General features: G+C 35.9%; 1 protein-coding gene across 1 annotated transcript in view; it reads right to left on the reverse strand.

Annotated features, from left to right (window-relative positions):
* The window catches only part of CFAP69 (cilia and flagella associated protein 69), a 30,183-nt gene that overhangs the window by 2,335 nt on the left and 11,048 nt on the right, over window positions 1–16,800 (reverse strand). The window contains exons 10-22 of the mRNA XM_074875605.1: window positions 14,680–14,728; window positions 14,474–14,595; window positions 13,779–13,995; window positions 12,881–13,045; window positions 11,504–11,622; window positions 10,950–11,068; window positions 9,797–9,878; window positions 8,638–8,830; window positions 7,890–8,027; window positions 5,532–5,608; window positions 4,330–4,524; window positions 3,137–3,223; window positions 1,377–1,481 (exon numbers count right to left, since the gene is read on the reverse strand). Of these exons, the coding sequence (XP_074731706.1) occupies window positions 1,377–1,481; window positions 3,137–3,223; window positions 4,330–4,524; window positions 5,532–5,608; window positions 7,890–8,027; window positions 8,638–8,830; window positions 9,797–9,878; window positions 10,950–11,068; window positions 11,504–11,622; window positions 12,881–13,045; window positions 13,779–13,995; window positions 14,474–14,595; window positions 14,680–14,728 (1,668 nt within the window). The remainder of the gene's footprint in view (window positions 1–1,376; window positions 1,482–3,136; window positions 3,224–4,329; window positions 4,525–5,531; window positions 5,609–7,889; window positions 8,028–8,637; window positions 8,831–9,796; window positions 9,879–10,949; window positions 11,069–11,503; window positions 11,623–12,880; window positions 13,046–13,778; window positions 13,996–14,473; window positions 14,596–14,679; window positions 14,729–16,800) is intronic.

Below are 16,800 nucleotides of genomic sequence, written 5' to 3' on the forward strand. Positions count from 1 at the left end.
TTTTCGTATCTCCCTACTAAGGGTGTTCAGCAGAGAGGAGGGAAGAAATTGTTCCATGAAAAAATTTGCCAGCCATATTTGTCATCTGTAATTCTAAGCAATGTACCCAAGGAATTTTGTCTGATGTTGCTGATGTGTTCGTTTTCTTAATACACTTGTTCTGCAAAACGGAATAACCTCTTCCTTGTTTTTGTCTACAGTTATTGAAATATTGATTATAGAACCATGAAGATATTTTCTCGTCAAATCCTCTCCCTCCAAAGAAATGAATAATCTTGGCTTGAGGTCCACGTCTTTAAAATAAAATCTAACAATGTATTTTTCTCTACCAAGAATTTTCAGAATATTCACATTTATATCTAAATTTTTCAGATACTTTCTGCAAAATATTGCTGATTAACAGTCTCACTGATATGTGCACGTAACTAAATCATTTTTCCAGCCAACTTCATCTTGCATTCACAGATGTGTCCCTCCATAGCTTTTGGAAGTTTAGGGCAAAGATAATTTGATAAAAATCCAGCACTCCAAGACCATGCTTCCTAGTAAGCTCCTCCTTGCTTCATCACATCAAACATGAACTGCCTCTTTTCTTTTTCAGGACGCAGCCACCTTAGTTGTCATCACTCATTCATGGTAGAGAGCCCATGATAATAGAAACTCTTGCTTTGAAAACAGCACCTCTTGTTTTTTCTTCCTTGTTTCTCCTTACATGTAAAAGTAACTTACAAGCAACCAAGATACTATCCCTCCCCCTGAAATCCTCCTCAGCTGTGATGCTTACACAGAAATCGTTCAGCTAGCTCAAAAATAGATACTGACTGGAATGGAGATTCTTCCACATCCTACCCCAGCTTGTCAAAATTCAACATCTAAATATGCTGTTACACCCGAGTAAGACCTTAACAAGAGCTTTTATTTTCTCATTCAAATTAACTGATAGAAATGAGAAGAAAAAAAACCCTTTTCTGCAGATGCAACGAGTGGCTTATCTGCAAACAGTCAGGAACACTTTTACTGACAAGGGATACCTCTACTGATGTATTAGATTTACTCAATGATAAATGAAGGTTTTGACCTCAGCAAGGTTTTCATAAAAGGCTGTCCCACAAGAGGTACATGTCAAGTAGCATAGGGACCATCTTGCCCAAACTTTTTATGAGTAATCTGCAGATCTGAATCTCATCTGTTGTTTGAGGATATGTCAGAAGGAGAAGTGTGCTTTGCAGGAGATACAGATTCTTTCTTACATACTTGGAGCTTGTCGACATAAACATTATTAAAGAAAGAGTGAGCAGCAGCACATATACAGCCAGAATAAACCCCAAACCACTTACATGTTAATGAAAATAAAAGTGTCACTGGGGTTTACTTACTGTTGTACTGAGGCCTTTAATATCAGTAGAATGGACTGCTCCACTTTGAGTCTTCAGTTTAGATCTGGAAGCCTCTACTGATTTTTCCTGAAGCCTTTTGGCTTTCTAAAGATAGTTAGAAAAAAGGCAAAGTTGTTTTAATCAGAATGAATTGTGTCATTTGCACTTGTTAGAAAATCTACAAACAAAATGACAAAATAAATGAGATGATAATTCTATTGTCCTTTAATCTCTCTGGTTTGTGACTCTCTCTTCGGGACCTGAAAACAGAATAAATGGACATGGCTTCGCAAGGACGAGAAGGGAATAATCACTTGCTATGACCTGCGGGCTTATTCTAATGTGGCCGTATATGCTGTTAGCCTTCATCACCACAAGAGCACACTGTTGCCTCATGTTCAGCTTGTCACCCCATACACTGTACACATCTACTTCGCCAGTCAGTCCCCAGGCTGTACTGATGCATGACAACCTCAGTACATCCCAGATGCATGACTTCACATTTTCTTTTCCTGAACTTTTGGTCGGCCCAGCCCTCCTCCAGCTTGTCAAGGTCCTTCTGAACAGCAACCCTGCCTCCCAGCGTATGGATTGCTTCCTCCAGCTCAGTGTCATGCATGAACCTGATGAAGATGCATACTGATCCAGTATCCAAGACATTAGTGAAAATGTTAAATAGGATCAACCCTATAACTTACTCTGAGCAATATCACTCAAAACTGACTGCTAGTTAAACTTTAATCACTGACCACTGTCCTTTGAGCCCATCACTCCAGCCAGTTTTTCATCCGACTTGTAGTCCGCCGTATGTAGTCCAGTCCATATCTCCCCATTTTGGCTACAAGGAGACTACACAAGACTGTGCTGAAAACCTTGCTAAAGCCAAGGGAAATAACATCCATCTTTCTCCTTTTCCAGAGCAAATAATTTTATCACAAAAGACAGCCATGTCAGCAAGGTATAATTTGTCCTCGGTAAATTCATGACAGCCATTACCAAACACCTTCTTGTCTCTCACGTGCCTAAAACAGCTTCCCAAAGACTCAGTTAAAACTAACCAGCCTGTAGTTCTCCAAATCCTTTTTCTGGCCCTTTTTGACTTCTACTTCTAGCACAAGATCTTTACCATAGGACAAGGAGGTGCTTGCCCATGAAGAAAATTGTTATCTTTTGCATCTCCTTTAGGAAATGAAAAAAATCAAATTCAGCTGCCAAAGCATTTCTTTTAAGCCTGATTTTGTTCATTCTCCAGCTTAGCCTGATCACCTAACCAGAACTCTAATATTTTTTATGTTCTTTTGGAAAAGCACAAATATTACTAAAATAAACTCCTTTCATCATAAAATATTTCCCATCTTTAAAGATGTTTGCTGTACTGAAAATAGAGAATGAGATATTACAAAAAATAAAGTAAGAATGACTAGACCTTTGCTTTCAACAGTTTCAGGACAAATATACATATACATATATTTTTATATATATATATATATACACACACACTGCCCCCCCCTCAACTGCAAGTGCATAACCAATGTTGATCCCCAATTCGTGATTGTAATCAGAAGAGCAGAAGAATCAAAGATTGCCTAGCTGTGCCAGTACATTTTATGGTTCATTCTTCTATGTCTGTGTGAATATAAAATTTACTACAATTTCTACTTGAATACTCTCATAATTCATTAAGAAATGTGTTTGGAACTTCGCAATTATTATAACTACACTGTGGATGTAAATTTTGCTCTATCACTCAGACTTCTTACCTTCAATGCCTCATAGTTTGATGTCCGAGTCAAGAAATTTTCCCAAGATTTATTTACTATTTCTCTCTGCTTATGGATAGCTTGGATCTGTAATACAAATGAGATTTTCAAGATGCAACACAATTCTCTTCTCACAAGCTCTTCTGAATTCTTTGCTTGTGCTGTTTGAATAGTATGTTCACCTGTGTCCCTTTGGCTACCTTAGCTCATCCCTCTCCCCTGAGATTGGATGATAATGTTGTAGTAATGTACTTGTCCTTTAAAAACTTTACTTATTCATCATCTTTAAAAAAAAAAAGAAAAGGCTTACCTTCTCTGTGCAAACTAATTTTCCCCTCTTCCAACACAGATGTTGGAAGAGCTCTTTCAGGAATACTTTCTCTATATTCTCACCCTCAAATGCTGAGTAACAGAGGTGGAATCAGTTCTGGTGGCAAAAGTGCAGGCATCATAATGCATGACAATCCCTCAAAAACAGTAGCATGAGATTTTAGACAACTAGACCAACTTATCTTACTCCTCAGAAAGCACAAGAGGATAAGACAGCAGATGAGCAAAAATGCCAAATGCTTGCCTTACAACCTTGTAACGGGTTGACGTAGTGCTTAGGGATATGGTGTAGATGAGAACGGTCAGTGTTAGGTTAATGGTTGGACTAGATGATCTTCAAGGTCTTTTCCAACCTAGATGATTCTGTGATTCTGTAACCAAAGCAGGAAAACGTCTATACCTGCTCACTTTCAACATGCTGGGAAGCACAAAGCCCTACTTTCTGAAGTAATGATGCTCTGTGAATATTCAGCCAAGGGAGCTTATAACAGAGGCATATGTTTCATTTTAAGAAGCAGAAGTAGTTGTAATAAGTACTTTAAATTGTTATCTGCTACAGATTAAGAGCTGCAACTCTATGGAAACATAATGATCACTTCCTACTACACCATTGCTGGTGCATCACTGATGATATTGCTTCATTTTTCACGCTACTCTCTAAATACTGGCAAAATTATACAAATTGGGAGAACTGAGGCTAACCTAATAACTTAAAGTTAAAATTTTACTGCTGAGACAGATTAAAATATCCTCAAGCAGTGGACACATATAGGATTCTCAACATTATATAGTAAGCAAATCTTCGTATAAATTGACAAAAAAGCTTACATGGGCTTTACTTGTTTAAATACTCCTTGTCTTACTTTTGTATATGTTTTTTCCTCTTCTTGGATTTCTTTGTGGTGTTGACTTTCAAGCACTTCAGTTTGCAGAGTAGCAACCATTCTTCCAGTATCTTCTGATACCTTTGAAATAAATTTCAAGGCCTCTTCATCTGGTGTAACAGGCCTGAATTCTTCTTTTAGTTCTGCACACAGTTCACGCCAAACTTCTCCAACCTGTGTGTGAAAAATATATCTCTTTTTTCAGTTCCAATTATTCAAAATACAATAGAGCAACCATCTCTCTCCTTATTGTTTCAGTTCCCAGAATTTTTATGCAAGGTTAGACTTCAGTAATGCTATGCCAAAGTCATTCATGGTAATCCTCCCTAAGCCTTCCCAAGCCCAAGCTTGACTCCACAGAGGAGTAAAAGGAATGCTGATAACTACAGAAATTCAGAAGAAATACAGACAGCTACAAGATACCAAATTACAAGAGTGAAGTGTTGTGTTCTACTGGCTGCTGCTTAAAATCTCAAATTGCACACAGTATCAGAGCAAACTGCAACATGAGACATAAACGAAAGCTGGAATTATCAACTAAAGATTGAGTCTTGCTAGTTCCTGAACATTTCAAACTCTCACAGATTTTGTTCCTAAGCAGAAAATTGACATAAACGAAGCATCTTTTGAGCAGGATCGCTCCCACAAATCTTGTTATCCTGTTCTTGTTTCCTATAGGCACATCATTCTTAACTTTTGACAGTATGGATGGATACTGCATTTGGGGACAAAGATGGGAAAGCACAGAAAAACCTTTATCAGAATGTGTATTTAATGTCATTTTTAATAGGAAACTGCCCCCGTAACTGATCTTACTGCACAAAGAGACAGTCCTACTCTCCAGCCCTTTCCCAATTTCTCACTCCTATCCTGGCACATTCCTGTTTCTTGAGCTGGCAAACAGTTAAAACTATTTTTTTTCTGAGTTATTTTTAACTAGCATTGGTTTCTAGCCTTATTTTCTATGCAGTCACAAACATTTGTAGCAGTACAAAGGAAGAGTCTGGGGAGTGCTGCAATGATGGAGGTGGTATTGTTTCTTTTGATGGTAAATACTGGCTTACACCCTCTCTGAAACTACAGGTGACTTTTGAAGGCTTATTTGTTTATTGTATCCTGAGATATACTTGCTATTTTGCAAATGCAGGTACAGCAATAATATCTTCTTCCACAATACTCACTTTAAAGTCAATGTAATGCTCTATGATAGCAAGTGTGACAAAATCCTTAGCAGACAAGCCAGGTAAATTTTCAAAACCTAAAAGAATATTAACCATGTCAGTATTAGCAGCATGAATTTATCTTAAAACATAACATTTAAAAAAAAGACACCATCTTATTTGTCATATAATCACATGCAAAATCTTCATCACACATACACTAGTCAGTCACTCTTCTAATCCTGAGCAGGCTTTTGGTGATAAAAAAATGTTTTCTCCATAATAAATTCACTCTATACTAACTCTTTACTTATGAGTGGCTCCAGTGACCTTCCAATCACTTGGAGAGCCAGGATAGTACTGCATTTGCTGTGCTTTTGTGGTAAGGGTTTGATCTTCTGTTAAAGCAGACAAACAGTTGAGTCCACAGGTCACAGTCTCTAAAGAAGAAATTCAGCACAAATGGAGTTTGTTTTAGATGTGAAGTAGCCAACAGGAGAATCATATTACAAGGTGTCCGGCACTTTGTTTCAAAGCTGTGTAATGAGGGTGTCCTCCATCTCATAGACTCGAGCCTTGAGCATAATGCCTTGAGCATCATGACTCCATCTTTTAAAAAATATGTTTACAATACGTCTAAAAGAAGAAGGTAGAGAAGTATGGTTGCTGAGACTATGCCTCATTTTTTGCATGCTGAATGTTAATTATACTTGATTTTTTTTTTTTTTAAATCTCTATATAGTTTATCAAATCTCATTCTAGACTTCACCATACCATCTCTGTGGTAACTGGGAATGTAGCATCTGTCTATTAAGAGTATAATTACATCATGTTTTGAAGTTAAGAAATACCATAAATAAAGACCAATTAACACTGGTTTTCTAGATCACCATATTACAGGCTGTTATGGAGCATAACTACAGTAAGAGGAAGACGCTGAGAAAAGGTTATAAAAATCTTTCCTTTTTTTATTATCCCTTTCATGTCATTTCAGTACTTCCCAGGAGAGACTACAATGTATATAACTAACATGAGGTATGTGTGAATACAGGAGAAAGCTGGATCAAAATCTCATGCCTTTTTGTTTTAATAAAAAATTTAGCTGTGATCCAACATTTAACATAATTAACACTAATAAAAACTTGTGAGAACCTGGGTTACAACAGAGGAAGAACTAGCTATAGTTTATTAGAGAAACTTAAAGATGTTTTCAAACTGGTTGGTTCTCTAGGTTACCCAGGGAACTGGTTGAAGCAATCTCAGAACAATTACTGATCATCTTTGAACCTGTGGAAGATGGATGTGAAAAAACAAACATAATGCCTATTTTTAAAAGGGGAAAAGGACAAGCCAGAGAATATGGGTTCAGTTCGGTTCCTGAAAAAAGACCGAAACAAATAATTAAACAAATAATGTTTATGCAGCTAAATGGCAACAGTGAAAACATTTATATCCAGCATGAATTAGTAAAAACTAACACCTAGCTTTTGTCTACAGCCAGATAAGAAATCTTATGGATGTGGAAGAGTTTATCATTTAAGAGTTTATTTTGACTTCGGTTTAAGTTTTTAGACAAGGGTGTAATGAGTATTCATATTCAGTGTGCAAACAATATAGAATTAGGAAGGACTGAAGCATTTTGAAGGAAAAGATTAGAATGCAAATTAATCTTGCCAATCTGAAAAATTATCTAAACCCACAGAATTTAATTCAGTAAGCATAAATAAAAAATTCTAAATGTAGGAATAGTCATCTGTACAAATCCAGATGACTGTACAAGATCCTAAGTCAAATGAGCAACAAATATCATGCCACTATGAATACAGCAATTGTTATATTAATGTCAGAATGTTTATTTACAAGATGAGTAGAATAATGTAACTCTATTTGGCTGTGAGGCTTCTGCTGGAGTACTGTGTTCAGTTTTGGGACACAACAGATCAAGAAGAATGTGAACCAATTGGAAAGACTCAATAGAAAACAGTAAGAACAATTACAGGTTATGCTAGAAAATGAGATCAGTGAGTAACATCTGCAGAAAGCAGTATTTCTTAATCTAGGGAAATAAAAGTGTTAAAATATGTGAAAGAGCTTGTGGGAAAACAAATTACAGAAAATTTCAAGCAAATCTTAGGTTTAATTCTAGGAAAACTCTTCGTAGTGGTAGGAACAGCAACATACTGGGGAAGTTCTGAAATCCCCATCAATAAGGACTTTTAAGAACAGGATGAGCAAGAATCTATTAATAACAGAGTGTTCATGATGCATCTAAAATTTTCTTTTGACCTTTTTTTTTTAATAGTGAGTTTATTGATTGCCAGTGAACAAGTTCAGTTTAATGACAAATATGACACTGACAAGGCAATTCACTCGTCTTACCTAGCTTGCACAACAATGAATAAATTTTTGCCCGTATGTTTTCTGAAATTTCCATGATGGCAAAGCTGGGACAGTTGGCAGGCATGGGGACGACCTCTTGTTGTTTCTGGAGGCTGCTAGCAATAGGTCTCTTCATGTCTAATAATTTCAAAACACAGAACCAGAGTAGAAGAATGAGGAGGTAGTATGTTCCCAAAGCTATTAAACTTAGAGGAAATTCTATGTACTGAGGTATGAGGATCTTTAGCAGGCAGCTATGGACACATTCTATGATGCCTCCTCCAAAGGAAGACAGTTTCATCTTCTTTGTGGACACTATGTAAATAATTTTGATAGTTTGGCCAGGAATTTGAACATAATTTGGGTCAGGAAATATTAATCAGAATGACTAAAGATTTGTGAGACCATAGCACTCTTCTTACTTCTTTTCACAACATATAACAAAACACAATGCCTTTTGTGGAAGAAATTAAGTAGTTTAACTGTCCAGTATTAGAAAAACTGTTCAGGATACTAGTCATGGTTCTGTTCATTACCTGGTTCATTCCCAGCTGATGTAGAAAATGCCATCTAGTGGCCAGACTCTAACGAAATAGAAGGTATTTTGGGTTTGGTAAGAATTACTGCATAAATCTATAAATATTTTAATTTACTTTCATCAGGATTCAGACTGCAAAATAAAATACTGTTTTTGTTTTACTTTATTCAGTGGAACTGCTCACAGTTTCACATGCACCATAAAACTTACCAACAATCCTTCCATATCGATCACGTTTGACTCCCAGCTCCAACTCCTCCTGTCTCCATAACTGTATTAGAAGGTTAGCTGCTGTTTGATCTTTCTCCCCTCGCCAGGTACTGATGTGGGAGGTGGTTTTAGGGTTGTCACAAAATTCAACCAAGATTCCAAGAATTATACTGTACAGGTTCTTTTGCTTTAACTTGGTGAAAGGAAAAGGAAAAAATGTTTTAAACTGTTCAAAAGACAGTAATGTCTACCTTCAAAAAAAAAAAAGAGAGAAATCGTGTAACTGCAGTCAAGAGTAATCAAGTAACTGCAAGCTTTTCATCACAACTATTTGCACAAAACTGGTGTATAAACTTGTAAATCTTTCAAGTTGCTGGAATCCTGCCACGTAAAGTTCCATAAATCAAGGAATATGACAGGAATGAGTGTAGGATCATGCAAGATGCACATACCTCTGCGTAGGATTACATAACAGGTTTTGTACACATGCCTCTGGGCTCATACGCTGGAGAATATACTACTACCAAGATTTAATTTTGTAAGAAACAGACTCTGAAGGCAGTGGCTGAGCGGTACCACACAGCACCTGTTCTATTTTGTGGTCAGATCTTTTAGCAGCAACTGCAAGGGCATCAGAGGCTGGCAGTACAACTGGTGAGAATGAGGAGGGAATGAAACATGGAAGGTGCATGCTTATTTTGTGAGGGGTGAAATGCCTGTGCCAGCTCTATGTCCAAGACCCACAGAAGTAGCTATACATACAAAATACATGTACAAAGTAACTTTAAACATCCAAACTTTCAAAGCCTCAAAGGGTATACTAACTCTGCTCTTACTAGCTTCAATACGAAGTAAGAACAGAGATATCATCCAGAACAAGAGCGTAGTTTGAGTTTTCTTTTTAAAAAGAGTATATTTTTGGTAAACTTAAAACTCTGTCAAATACTTATTTTTAAAAAAGATACATGGAAAATTCATCCAGTCATTTCTCAGCAGATATCCTGGTTTGTGATTACCCTCCTATCTTGGGGAATTATGTACACTGGTCTCTTTGTTAGTTGTATAATAGTCTTAGGAGATACTGTAATAAAAGTAATGCAATTTTCCATGTTGTTTTACTACTCTTTCATTCTATAACAACAATAATAAAAATACCTACTGCCAACAAATCCAGGAGGAGAAAAATGCCCTGCTTTTCAAGAAAATAATCCTCTGCAATGTAACATCCAACAACACAGGACCTTAAACAGAAATAATTTCACTGTGTAGAAACATTTTTATGCTTTAGAACATTCTACAAGCATCCAATTTATTTCACTGAATTGCATAAATATATTTGGTATGCAATACGCTTCTTACCTTCAGGGAGTAGAAAAATCATGTTTCACATGCCTTTTCATTTACAGTGTATAACTAAATATACCTTACTTGACTGCTCCTTCTTCTCTTGCAGGTGGCACACCTTCTTTGTAGCAGCCCAAGAAATCTGATGGCTTCACAACGGATTGGGTTAGAATATGGATTTGAACTAAAACTAACTCAGTAAAAAAGGCTAAAATTCAGCTACATGATGTCCCTTATTGCAGGGCTGCATGAATATTTCTGCCAGCAGAATCAAGAGGGTGACACAAGAAAGACTGATTTATTGGCAACAGTGTTTGCTTCTCCCAGCTTAAAATGATTATAAAACCAGCATTCATGTTGCTATTGCTTCCTTATTTCCTCACTTACAGCCATTAACACAGAAACTGACAGGATCACCTGCATCAGTCTTTTATCCCAGACAAACATATCATTTGGCTTTCAATGTATTTATCAACCCCTGCCTTAAAACAAATTCACTTTTGGTTATCCTCCTATGTATTGGCATTCTCTGATAGAATCTTTAAAGTATTTCTAGCCCAATATAGCCAGTTTACAAACAATTCTTATGCTTACACAGTTTTTAGCTAATATTTGTCTATTTTTGCCTTCTGTTTACTTCTCTGAAGTTATTTACAGACTCTAACCATACCCCTCTCTTAGAAAGTCTTAGGTAACTCTGCATGTCAGAAGGTCACTCTGTGTGGGGAGTTAGACTGACATGTAAGGAGTTAGGTTTTCATACTGAACCCTTATTTACATGAGAATACATGCACAATATTCTGTTTATTTTGTATAATTTTTAATTAGTCAAATTGTATGAAAGATTTTTATACATTTTAAATAGAAGAAAGGCCTGTATGTGCAGGGAAAGGCCATAGTATTGTAGACCTTAAAAATACAAGACTTGAAAGTTTTAAAAGTTACTGCTGCGATAATACTTTACTAACCACAAGCAATCGAGTGCACAGAAGAGGAGACAGTTGTGGCCTAATCCACTATATAACTTCTTTGGATCCATCTGAATGAATGGGATAAGTATATCCACTCCTTCATAGCTGAAGAGTTCCTGTTGAAATGTTAATTAAAGCAGTATGTTTCTTAAATACTTACGAAATAGCTACATATAAGAAAACACAAAGGAAATTGAAAAAATTTATTATTTAGATTGCAATAAATTTGGCCCACTTCTTAAGAGCAGGATATATTCCTTATGATATACATACATACAAAAGAGATTTTCAGTTTTTCCAAACTGCTAATCTCACTTGTTAACACACTTTTGTAAATTAGCAATTAAATAGGTGAAACACTTCCTAGTGGAAATGAGTGATTTTGCATTTTAACTGTCACTGTCACAGAAACCACTTATCAGACCTGACTTTTTAGTGATGAACTACAGCTGACATCTGCTTTTGAATGCAAAGAAAAAGGAGTATTCTTTAAATGAAAACATACCATGGCTTGACATTTTCTGCACAGCATGAGGTAGAAGGATACATACCTTTCTGTGGAGATCATTTTCACAGAGAACAGACAAAAGAAATAATATATTAGCTTGGATTTCCAGTAGAATGGCATCTTCTTTCTCTTTAGATTTGTTTGCTGCATACTTTAGGATGTCTATAAATAAATATATTTTATATATGTAAATATCCTATACACAAGTCAGAATTCTGTAAGAGGTGCTCATTTTAAAAAAATCAAATTTACATCAAGCGATTTTTAAAGGAATCTACTTATGCTGTTCAGTTTTAGCTCCTGTGTTTTATAAGTTTATGGAAATGCAGCACTCTGATGCTGTAGTTTCATGGACTTTACTCTTGCTGACAGAGTTAATGATAGCAGCTTGCATTGACTTCTTCCTTGTTTAGTCTCTGTGCTGCCCCTTGTATTGTGCCAGTGCAATAAATTCAGGGAACTATCTACTGATCTGAATTAAGAAACTCTTAGAAAAAGGCAATGAACTTACTGATTTCTCTACTGTACAGCTTCACAAACTGACAGTGGAAACGTGAGAGAGATATAAAATACCACTACTGTTGAGAAAATCAGCCTTGGAATCACTGTGAAAGAGGACATTCAAACACAGAACTCCCCCATAGAAAAGTTACTTGAATCTGATATGTAAGGCATAGTGTTAATTTGGCTTTCACTGTAAATTCCCACAGAGTTTTCACTGGAGTTCAACTTTCAACTGAGGATCTAAAACCTTTTATTTCTAGGCTTTCTATTAGAACATACTCTTTGAATTCTAAAGGATCTTACCTATTTTGTTTCTTCCAACGTGAGTCTTTCACAGTACTGGATACTTTTTATTATTGTAAGGAAATAACTTAAACCAGTGGGTATTGGAACTTAAAACCAAATGTAACAGTGGGCATGTGTTTCTGAACAATAAAATGCTCTAAAATTGCAGGAGCAGTGGTTAAGCAGTTTTATTCTGCTTTTATTCTTCATGATGTTATTCATATAAAAGTACCATTGTTATTAATTTTCTTCTAAAGAGGAGTTGTGGAAAGTGGGACCATAATAGACTTAGATAGAACAAGACTCATGGGTGGAGTTCCTAGGGGCTACCACAATGAAAATAAGATGTAAAAAATACAGTATAATAAAGGGAGAAGGGCCATCTTTCACTTTGAAATTCAACACCTATGCTTCTACAGGTGTCTGTTTTGCTTAATTAGTTCAATTCTGTGTGTTAAAGTGTAACAAAATTCAGAATAAGATCAATTACATCTTGGATTGTGAAGTTTTTTAGTTTTTTGGCAGTCAAAGGAGTAACACACTAAAATCACAGGGCACAAAAAAGCACAAACACTCTTACTGTCAACAGAAATGTACTAATTTAAGTACAGCAGTACAAACTGTGCTTTACCCAGCAGCTGGCTAATTGCTCCCTGGTCACACAAATTAAGGTTCACAGCATCATCATGAAGGGACACAACAGATCTCAGCACTCTCAGGCTGTAGCGCATTTGTGCAAGTTTGTTGCCACGACCACCTCTTCCATGGAAACTGTTACCTTGACCAAAGAAAGGATCTGTGGAGCAACCACAATGAATATTTTTTTTGACAGACAGCGTACGTTCAGAATAATAATGTGCTAAGAAAAAAAAAAAGGCTTATTAGTGTAAGCTAAGAACAAATAAAAAAAATCCCTTAATGTTAGACAGGCTTCTTGTTTAAAGCCATCTAGTAATGAGCCCTTCTCTATAGGTCAACCTTCTGATCTCCATTAGACCCAGATAAGAAATTATTCCTGGAAAAACTTACCAATTTTATGATGAAAACTATCTATCCCCAGAAAACCAGTCAATGAAAGTGGGTGCAGTTAGTTATCTTTTTGCTTAGCTCATACTCTTGGCTGATGGCCACAAGCCAGCTTTATTCTGGAAGCTGTCTTACTGTGTACAGTTCTAAGTTTGACTTATTGCACCCTGCCTCTTGGCAGGAATGACTGGTTGGACTTGTTGCCACAATAAGTGTATCTGACGAGCTTAAAACATGGGCAGTAGAGATGTGTGGCCACCCACATAACTGAAGGAATATCAGTATAGCGGTACACAAGAGATGGGGTACCAGCTTATCCTTCTGTAGAAAAAAAAAATATTACGGTCATTTTTTTAGAAAGATTCGTTTTCTAAGTGACCTACTGAAAAAGAATCATTCTAACTTCACAAGTTTTACATCTTTCCTTCTTGTCAAAGAAAGTTAAGTCCAGCTGAGTTGTGTTTTGAGGTTACTGTGCATGAAAGCCATGAGCATCTACTCACCTTGGCCTATACACCATTCTAGAAACACAAGGAGAAGAGTATTCGCTTGGCAGGACAAATATTTATCTACTAACAAGGGAGCCACTGAAGCTAAAATAGCAATTGCATGAAGCTGTAATTCTTCATATTGGGCAGTAGACCAGTCATGAAATCCAGGCTTTTGATTTGGTTTTACATAATAAAGCAAAGCTGGCATCACATCATTTTCACTGAGAAGCTGCAGAATCAAGACAAAAGAGAGACAGCTTACAGATTTCACATGTAAATAAGAAAAATTGAAAGCAATGAGTCAACTTTATCTGTCCTACACTAAGAAAATTATTTTTTATTGAGAAAATATGTCATGAACGCTACAAGTACAGACAAACTCTGTTTATATTCTGTAGCATTCCCACAGACTGTGGTTTGTTAAACTTTATTATGTTCTTCACATGTATTTCACTAATGCTTTGTAGCCACTTGACAGCTAATTTCCCTAGCATGGGCTAGGTTTGTAACTTTTCTAACATACAAACTGTATGCTGCTTTCAAACAGCAGGACTTGGTCAGAAGCTATGTATGAATTCTTGATTTGGAGAACAGCTGATTTCAGTCTACTAGACTATGCCAGATGGACAGCTAAATAACATTCCTGTGATTCTTTTGGCCTTTTTTTTTTTTTTTCTTATTGTATCTTCTGGTCTGTTAAAACTTACCTGTACAGCACGTGGGTCTTTAGATAAGAATCCTATTACATTAAATAGTAACTTCTTCAGCTCAAAGTCCTCATAAGAGTAGGTAAGTTTAAGACCTTTTACCAAGGGATTGGGAATTTTAACTATGAAGGAAATTGTAGATAAGTTACAGAAAAATCATCATTAAAAGTAAAAATAGTGTAATTATGCAGTATGAAATCTCTTACCTTCAGTAAATGTTGCAAGTACTATTAACAGCTTTGTAAATCCACTTTCCTAACAGGCATTCAAAAAACATACGTTAATTAAATTAAATTGCAGTGAAATTAAGACTTATGATTTAATTTTAGTTTTGCTTTTTTCTTCAGAACACAGAGCTTAATGTATCCTATAGCAGAATAAACAGAATTTTATCAAAGAGATTAACCATTTGGACATTGTACAATACTAACTAACTACAGTCCTAAGGGTACAATTAGTTAAACCCATGTCTCAATTCAGTACAAGTCTGAACTTGTATGGGGAAGTCCCAAACACATGTATTCACTACTATAATCTACCACACAAGAAAACCATATTCTCAGTACAGTTAAAGTTGCGTTTTTTAAAATGCATTTGTGCACATGTAAGTTTATACATCAGGGTCATCAGTACATACAATTTTGTGCCTTCAGTTGTGCGTACTAATACACTAATATTCCATTTCAGCGCATTTACAAGTAAGCACATGAAAACTGCATGTATGAGCAACAGGCATTTACAAATATTACATACTAAAAATTCAGAAAATAAAATCTTGTCATTCACAGCTCCTAGAGAGCTAACAGAAGAACAATTATGTCTAATATAACTACAGATAGAACCAAGGCCAGGAGGTGTCTATGCAGCACACTAGAGGCAAAAGAGCTTTGCTTCTGAGGTGAATTAGAAGCCATGGTTACCAGGACATTGGTCTATTTGAGCAACAAAATACATCAGCTTGGCCTCAGTACTCTGGCAAAGCCACCACAGAGCTTTCCACCAGCTCCCACCAGGAGCAGAGCTCACAGAACACTACACACACATCCCCACAGAATTAAGTGGTTCTATTGAGTTTTGCAGCAGCTTCTTAGATGCATCCCCATAAAACTGGGCTCAGATTTCTTCAGCCCATCTCTGCAAGTTAGCATACACCCAAATGATTTTAACAATCAGGAAAATATTGCAAAAGTAATTTTAAAGAAAATATTTTAGTACACAACTATATTGCCTATTAGCTTTTGTCTCTATGGTAGCTATACTCTCTTTACAAAGCCATTGCAAAGTGGTTAAATAAAAAACAACATTAAAACTTACTAATGGTTTCTCCTTGCTGATTAACGTAGTACTAAATTCTGATGGAAACTAGTAAGCAATTACCAAACAGACAGTTTTGTTCTCAGAGATAATCATAATGAATATCATTATAAGCTTTACTTTCCATATAATTTCCACTTTACTTGTGGTGAGAGAATGATTTTCCTTTTCAAAGGCTCAGATTCCTGTGCTGATTTCTAAATTACAGTCTTGTGAAATACAAGAGTTTTCTGAAGTTGCTTGGATAGCATATTAAGAACAAAACCCCAAACACTCTGATGATAATTTCTCTGGTATTACCTACAAGGCAGAATTCAATAGTAATGTTAATGTTTTTGTCTACCTGATATTTATACCTTGTAACTTACCTCCACAAGCAAAGTAAGTTAAAATCTCTAGGGAGGCTGAGAATACAGAATCTAAATGAAAACATTTTCATTTTTTCCTTGCACTGAAACAATTTTTCTTTCTTGTAGTATAAGGAATTAGAATAATGTGTCCTGGTTATTTATCTTGTTGGAAAAAACTGCCCTGTTTCTACAGCCAGATAAACAATTTGAATGTTTTAGACATCAAATATGTTGCTGCAATAGTATAACAGACATTTCATAATGGTTAGTGATAAAATGGAAAGCTTGATTATAATCTTTATTACAGACTATAAAATCTATTTAAGTAATACAGTCAATTGGGAAACTTCTACTCAAGTTGAGCAATGAATTCCCTGAACGTAATCCATTCCTGAACAGCCAATAGATCTACAGGAATTGCTTAATTATTCAGTATGTATGTCACAACTTCATGTAAAGTTCTAAATCTCAACTGTAAAACAGGAGAGTAAAAGAATATTTATGAAACATTAACTTCTCTGCAGTTTTCTCATAAAAATTCTGGAGTATTATAGAAGAATGAGTCATCTACTTTTTAGGCAAGTCATGATTGCATTTTGGACTACATTTATGTCACCTAGTCTTAGAAAGAATTTATGTGCCTCTTATTAACTGGATCTAAGT

The sequence above is a fragment of the Strix uralensis genome, chromosome 1, assembly GCF_047716275.1.
Source record: "Strix uralensis isolate ZFMK-TIS-50842 chromosome 1, bStrUra1, whole genome shotgun sequence".
NCBI classification, from domain to species: domain Eukaryota; kingdom Metazoa; phylum Chordata; class Aves; order Strigiformes; family Strigidae; genus Strix; species Strix uralensis.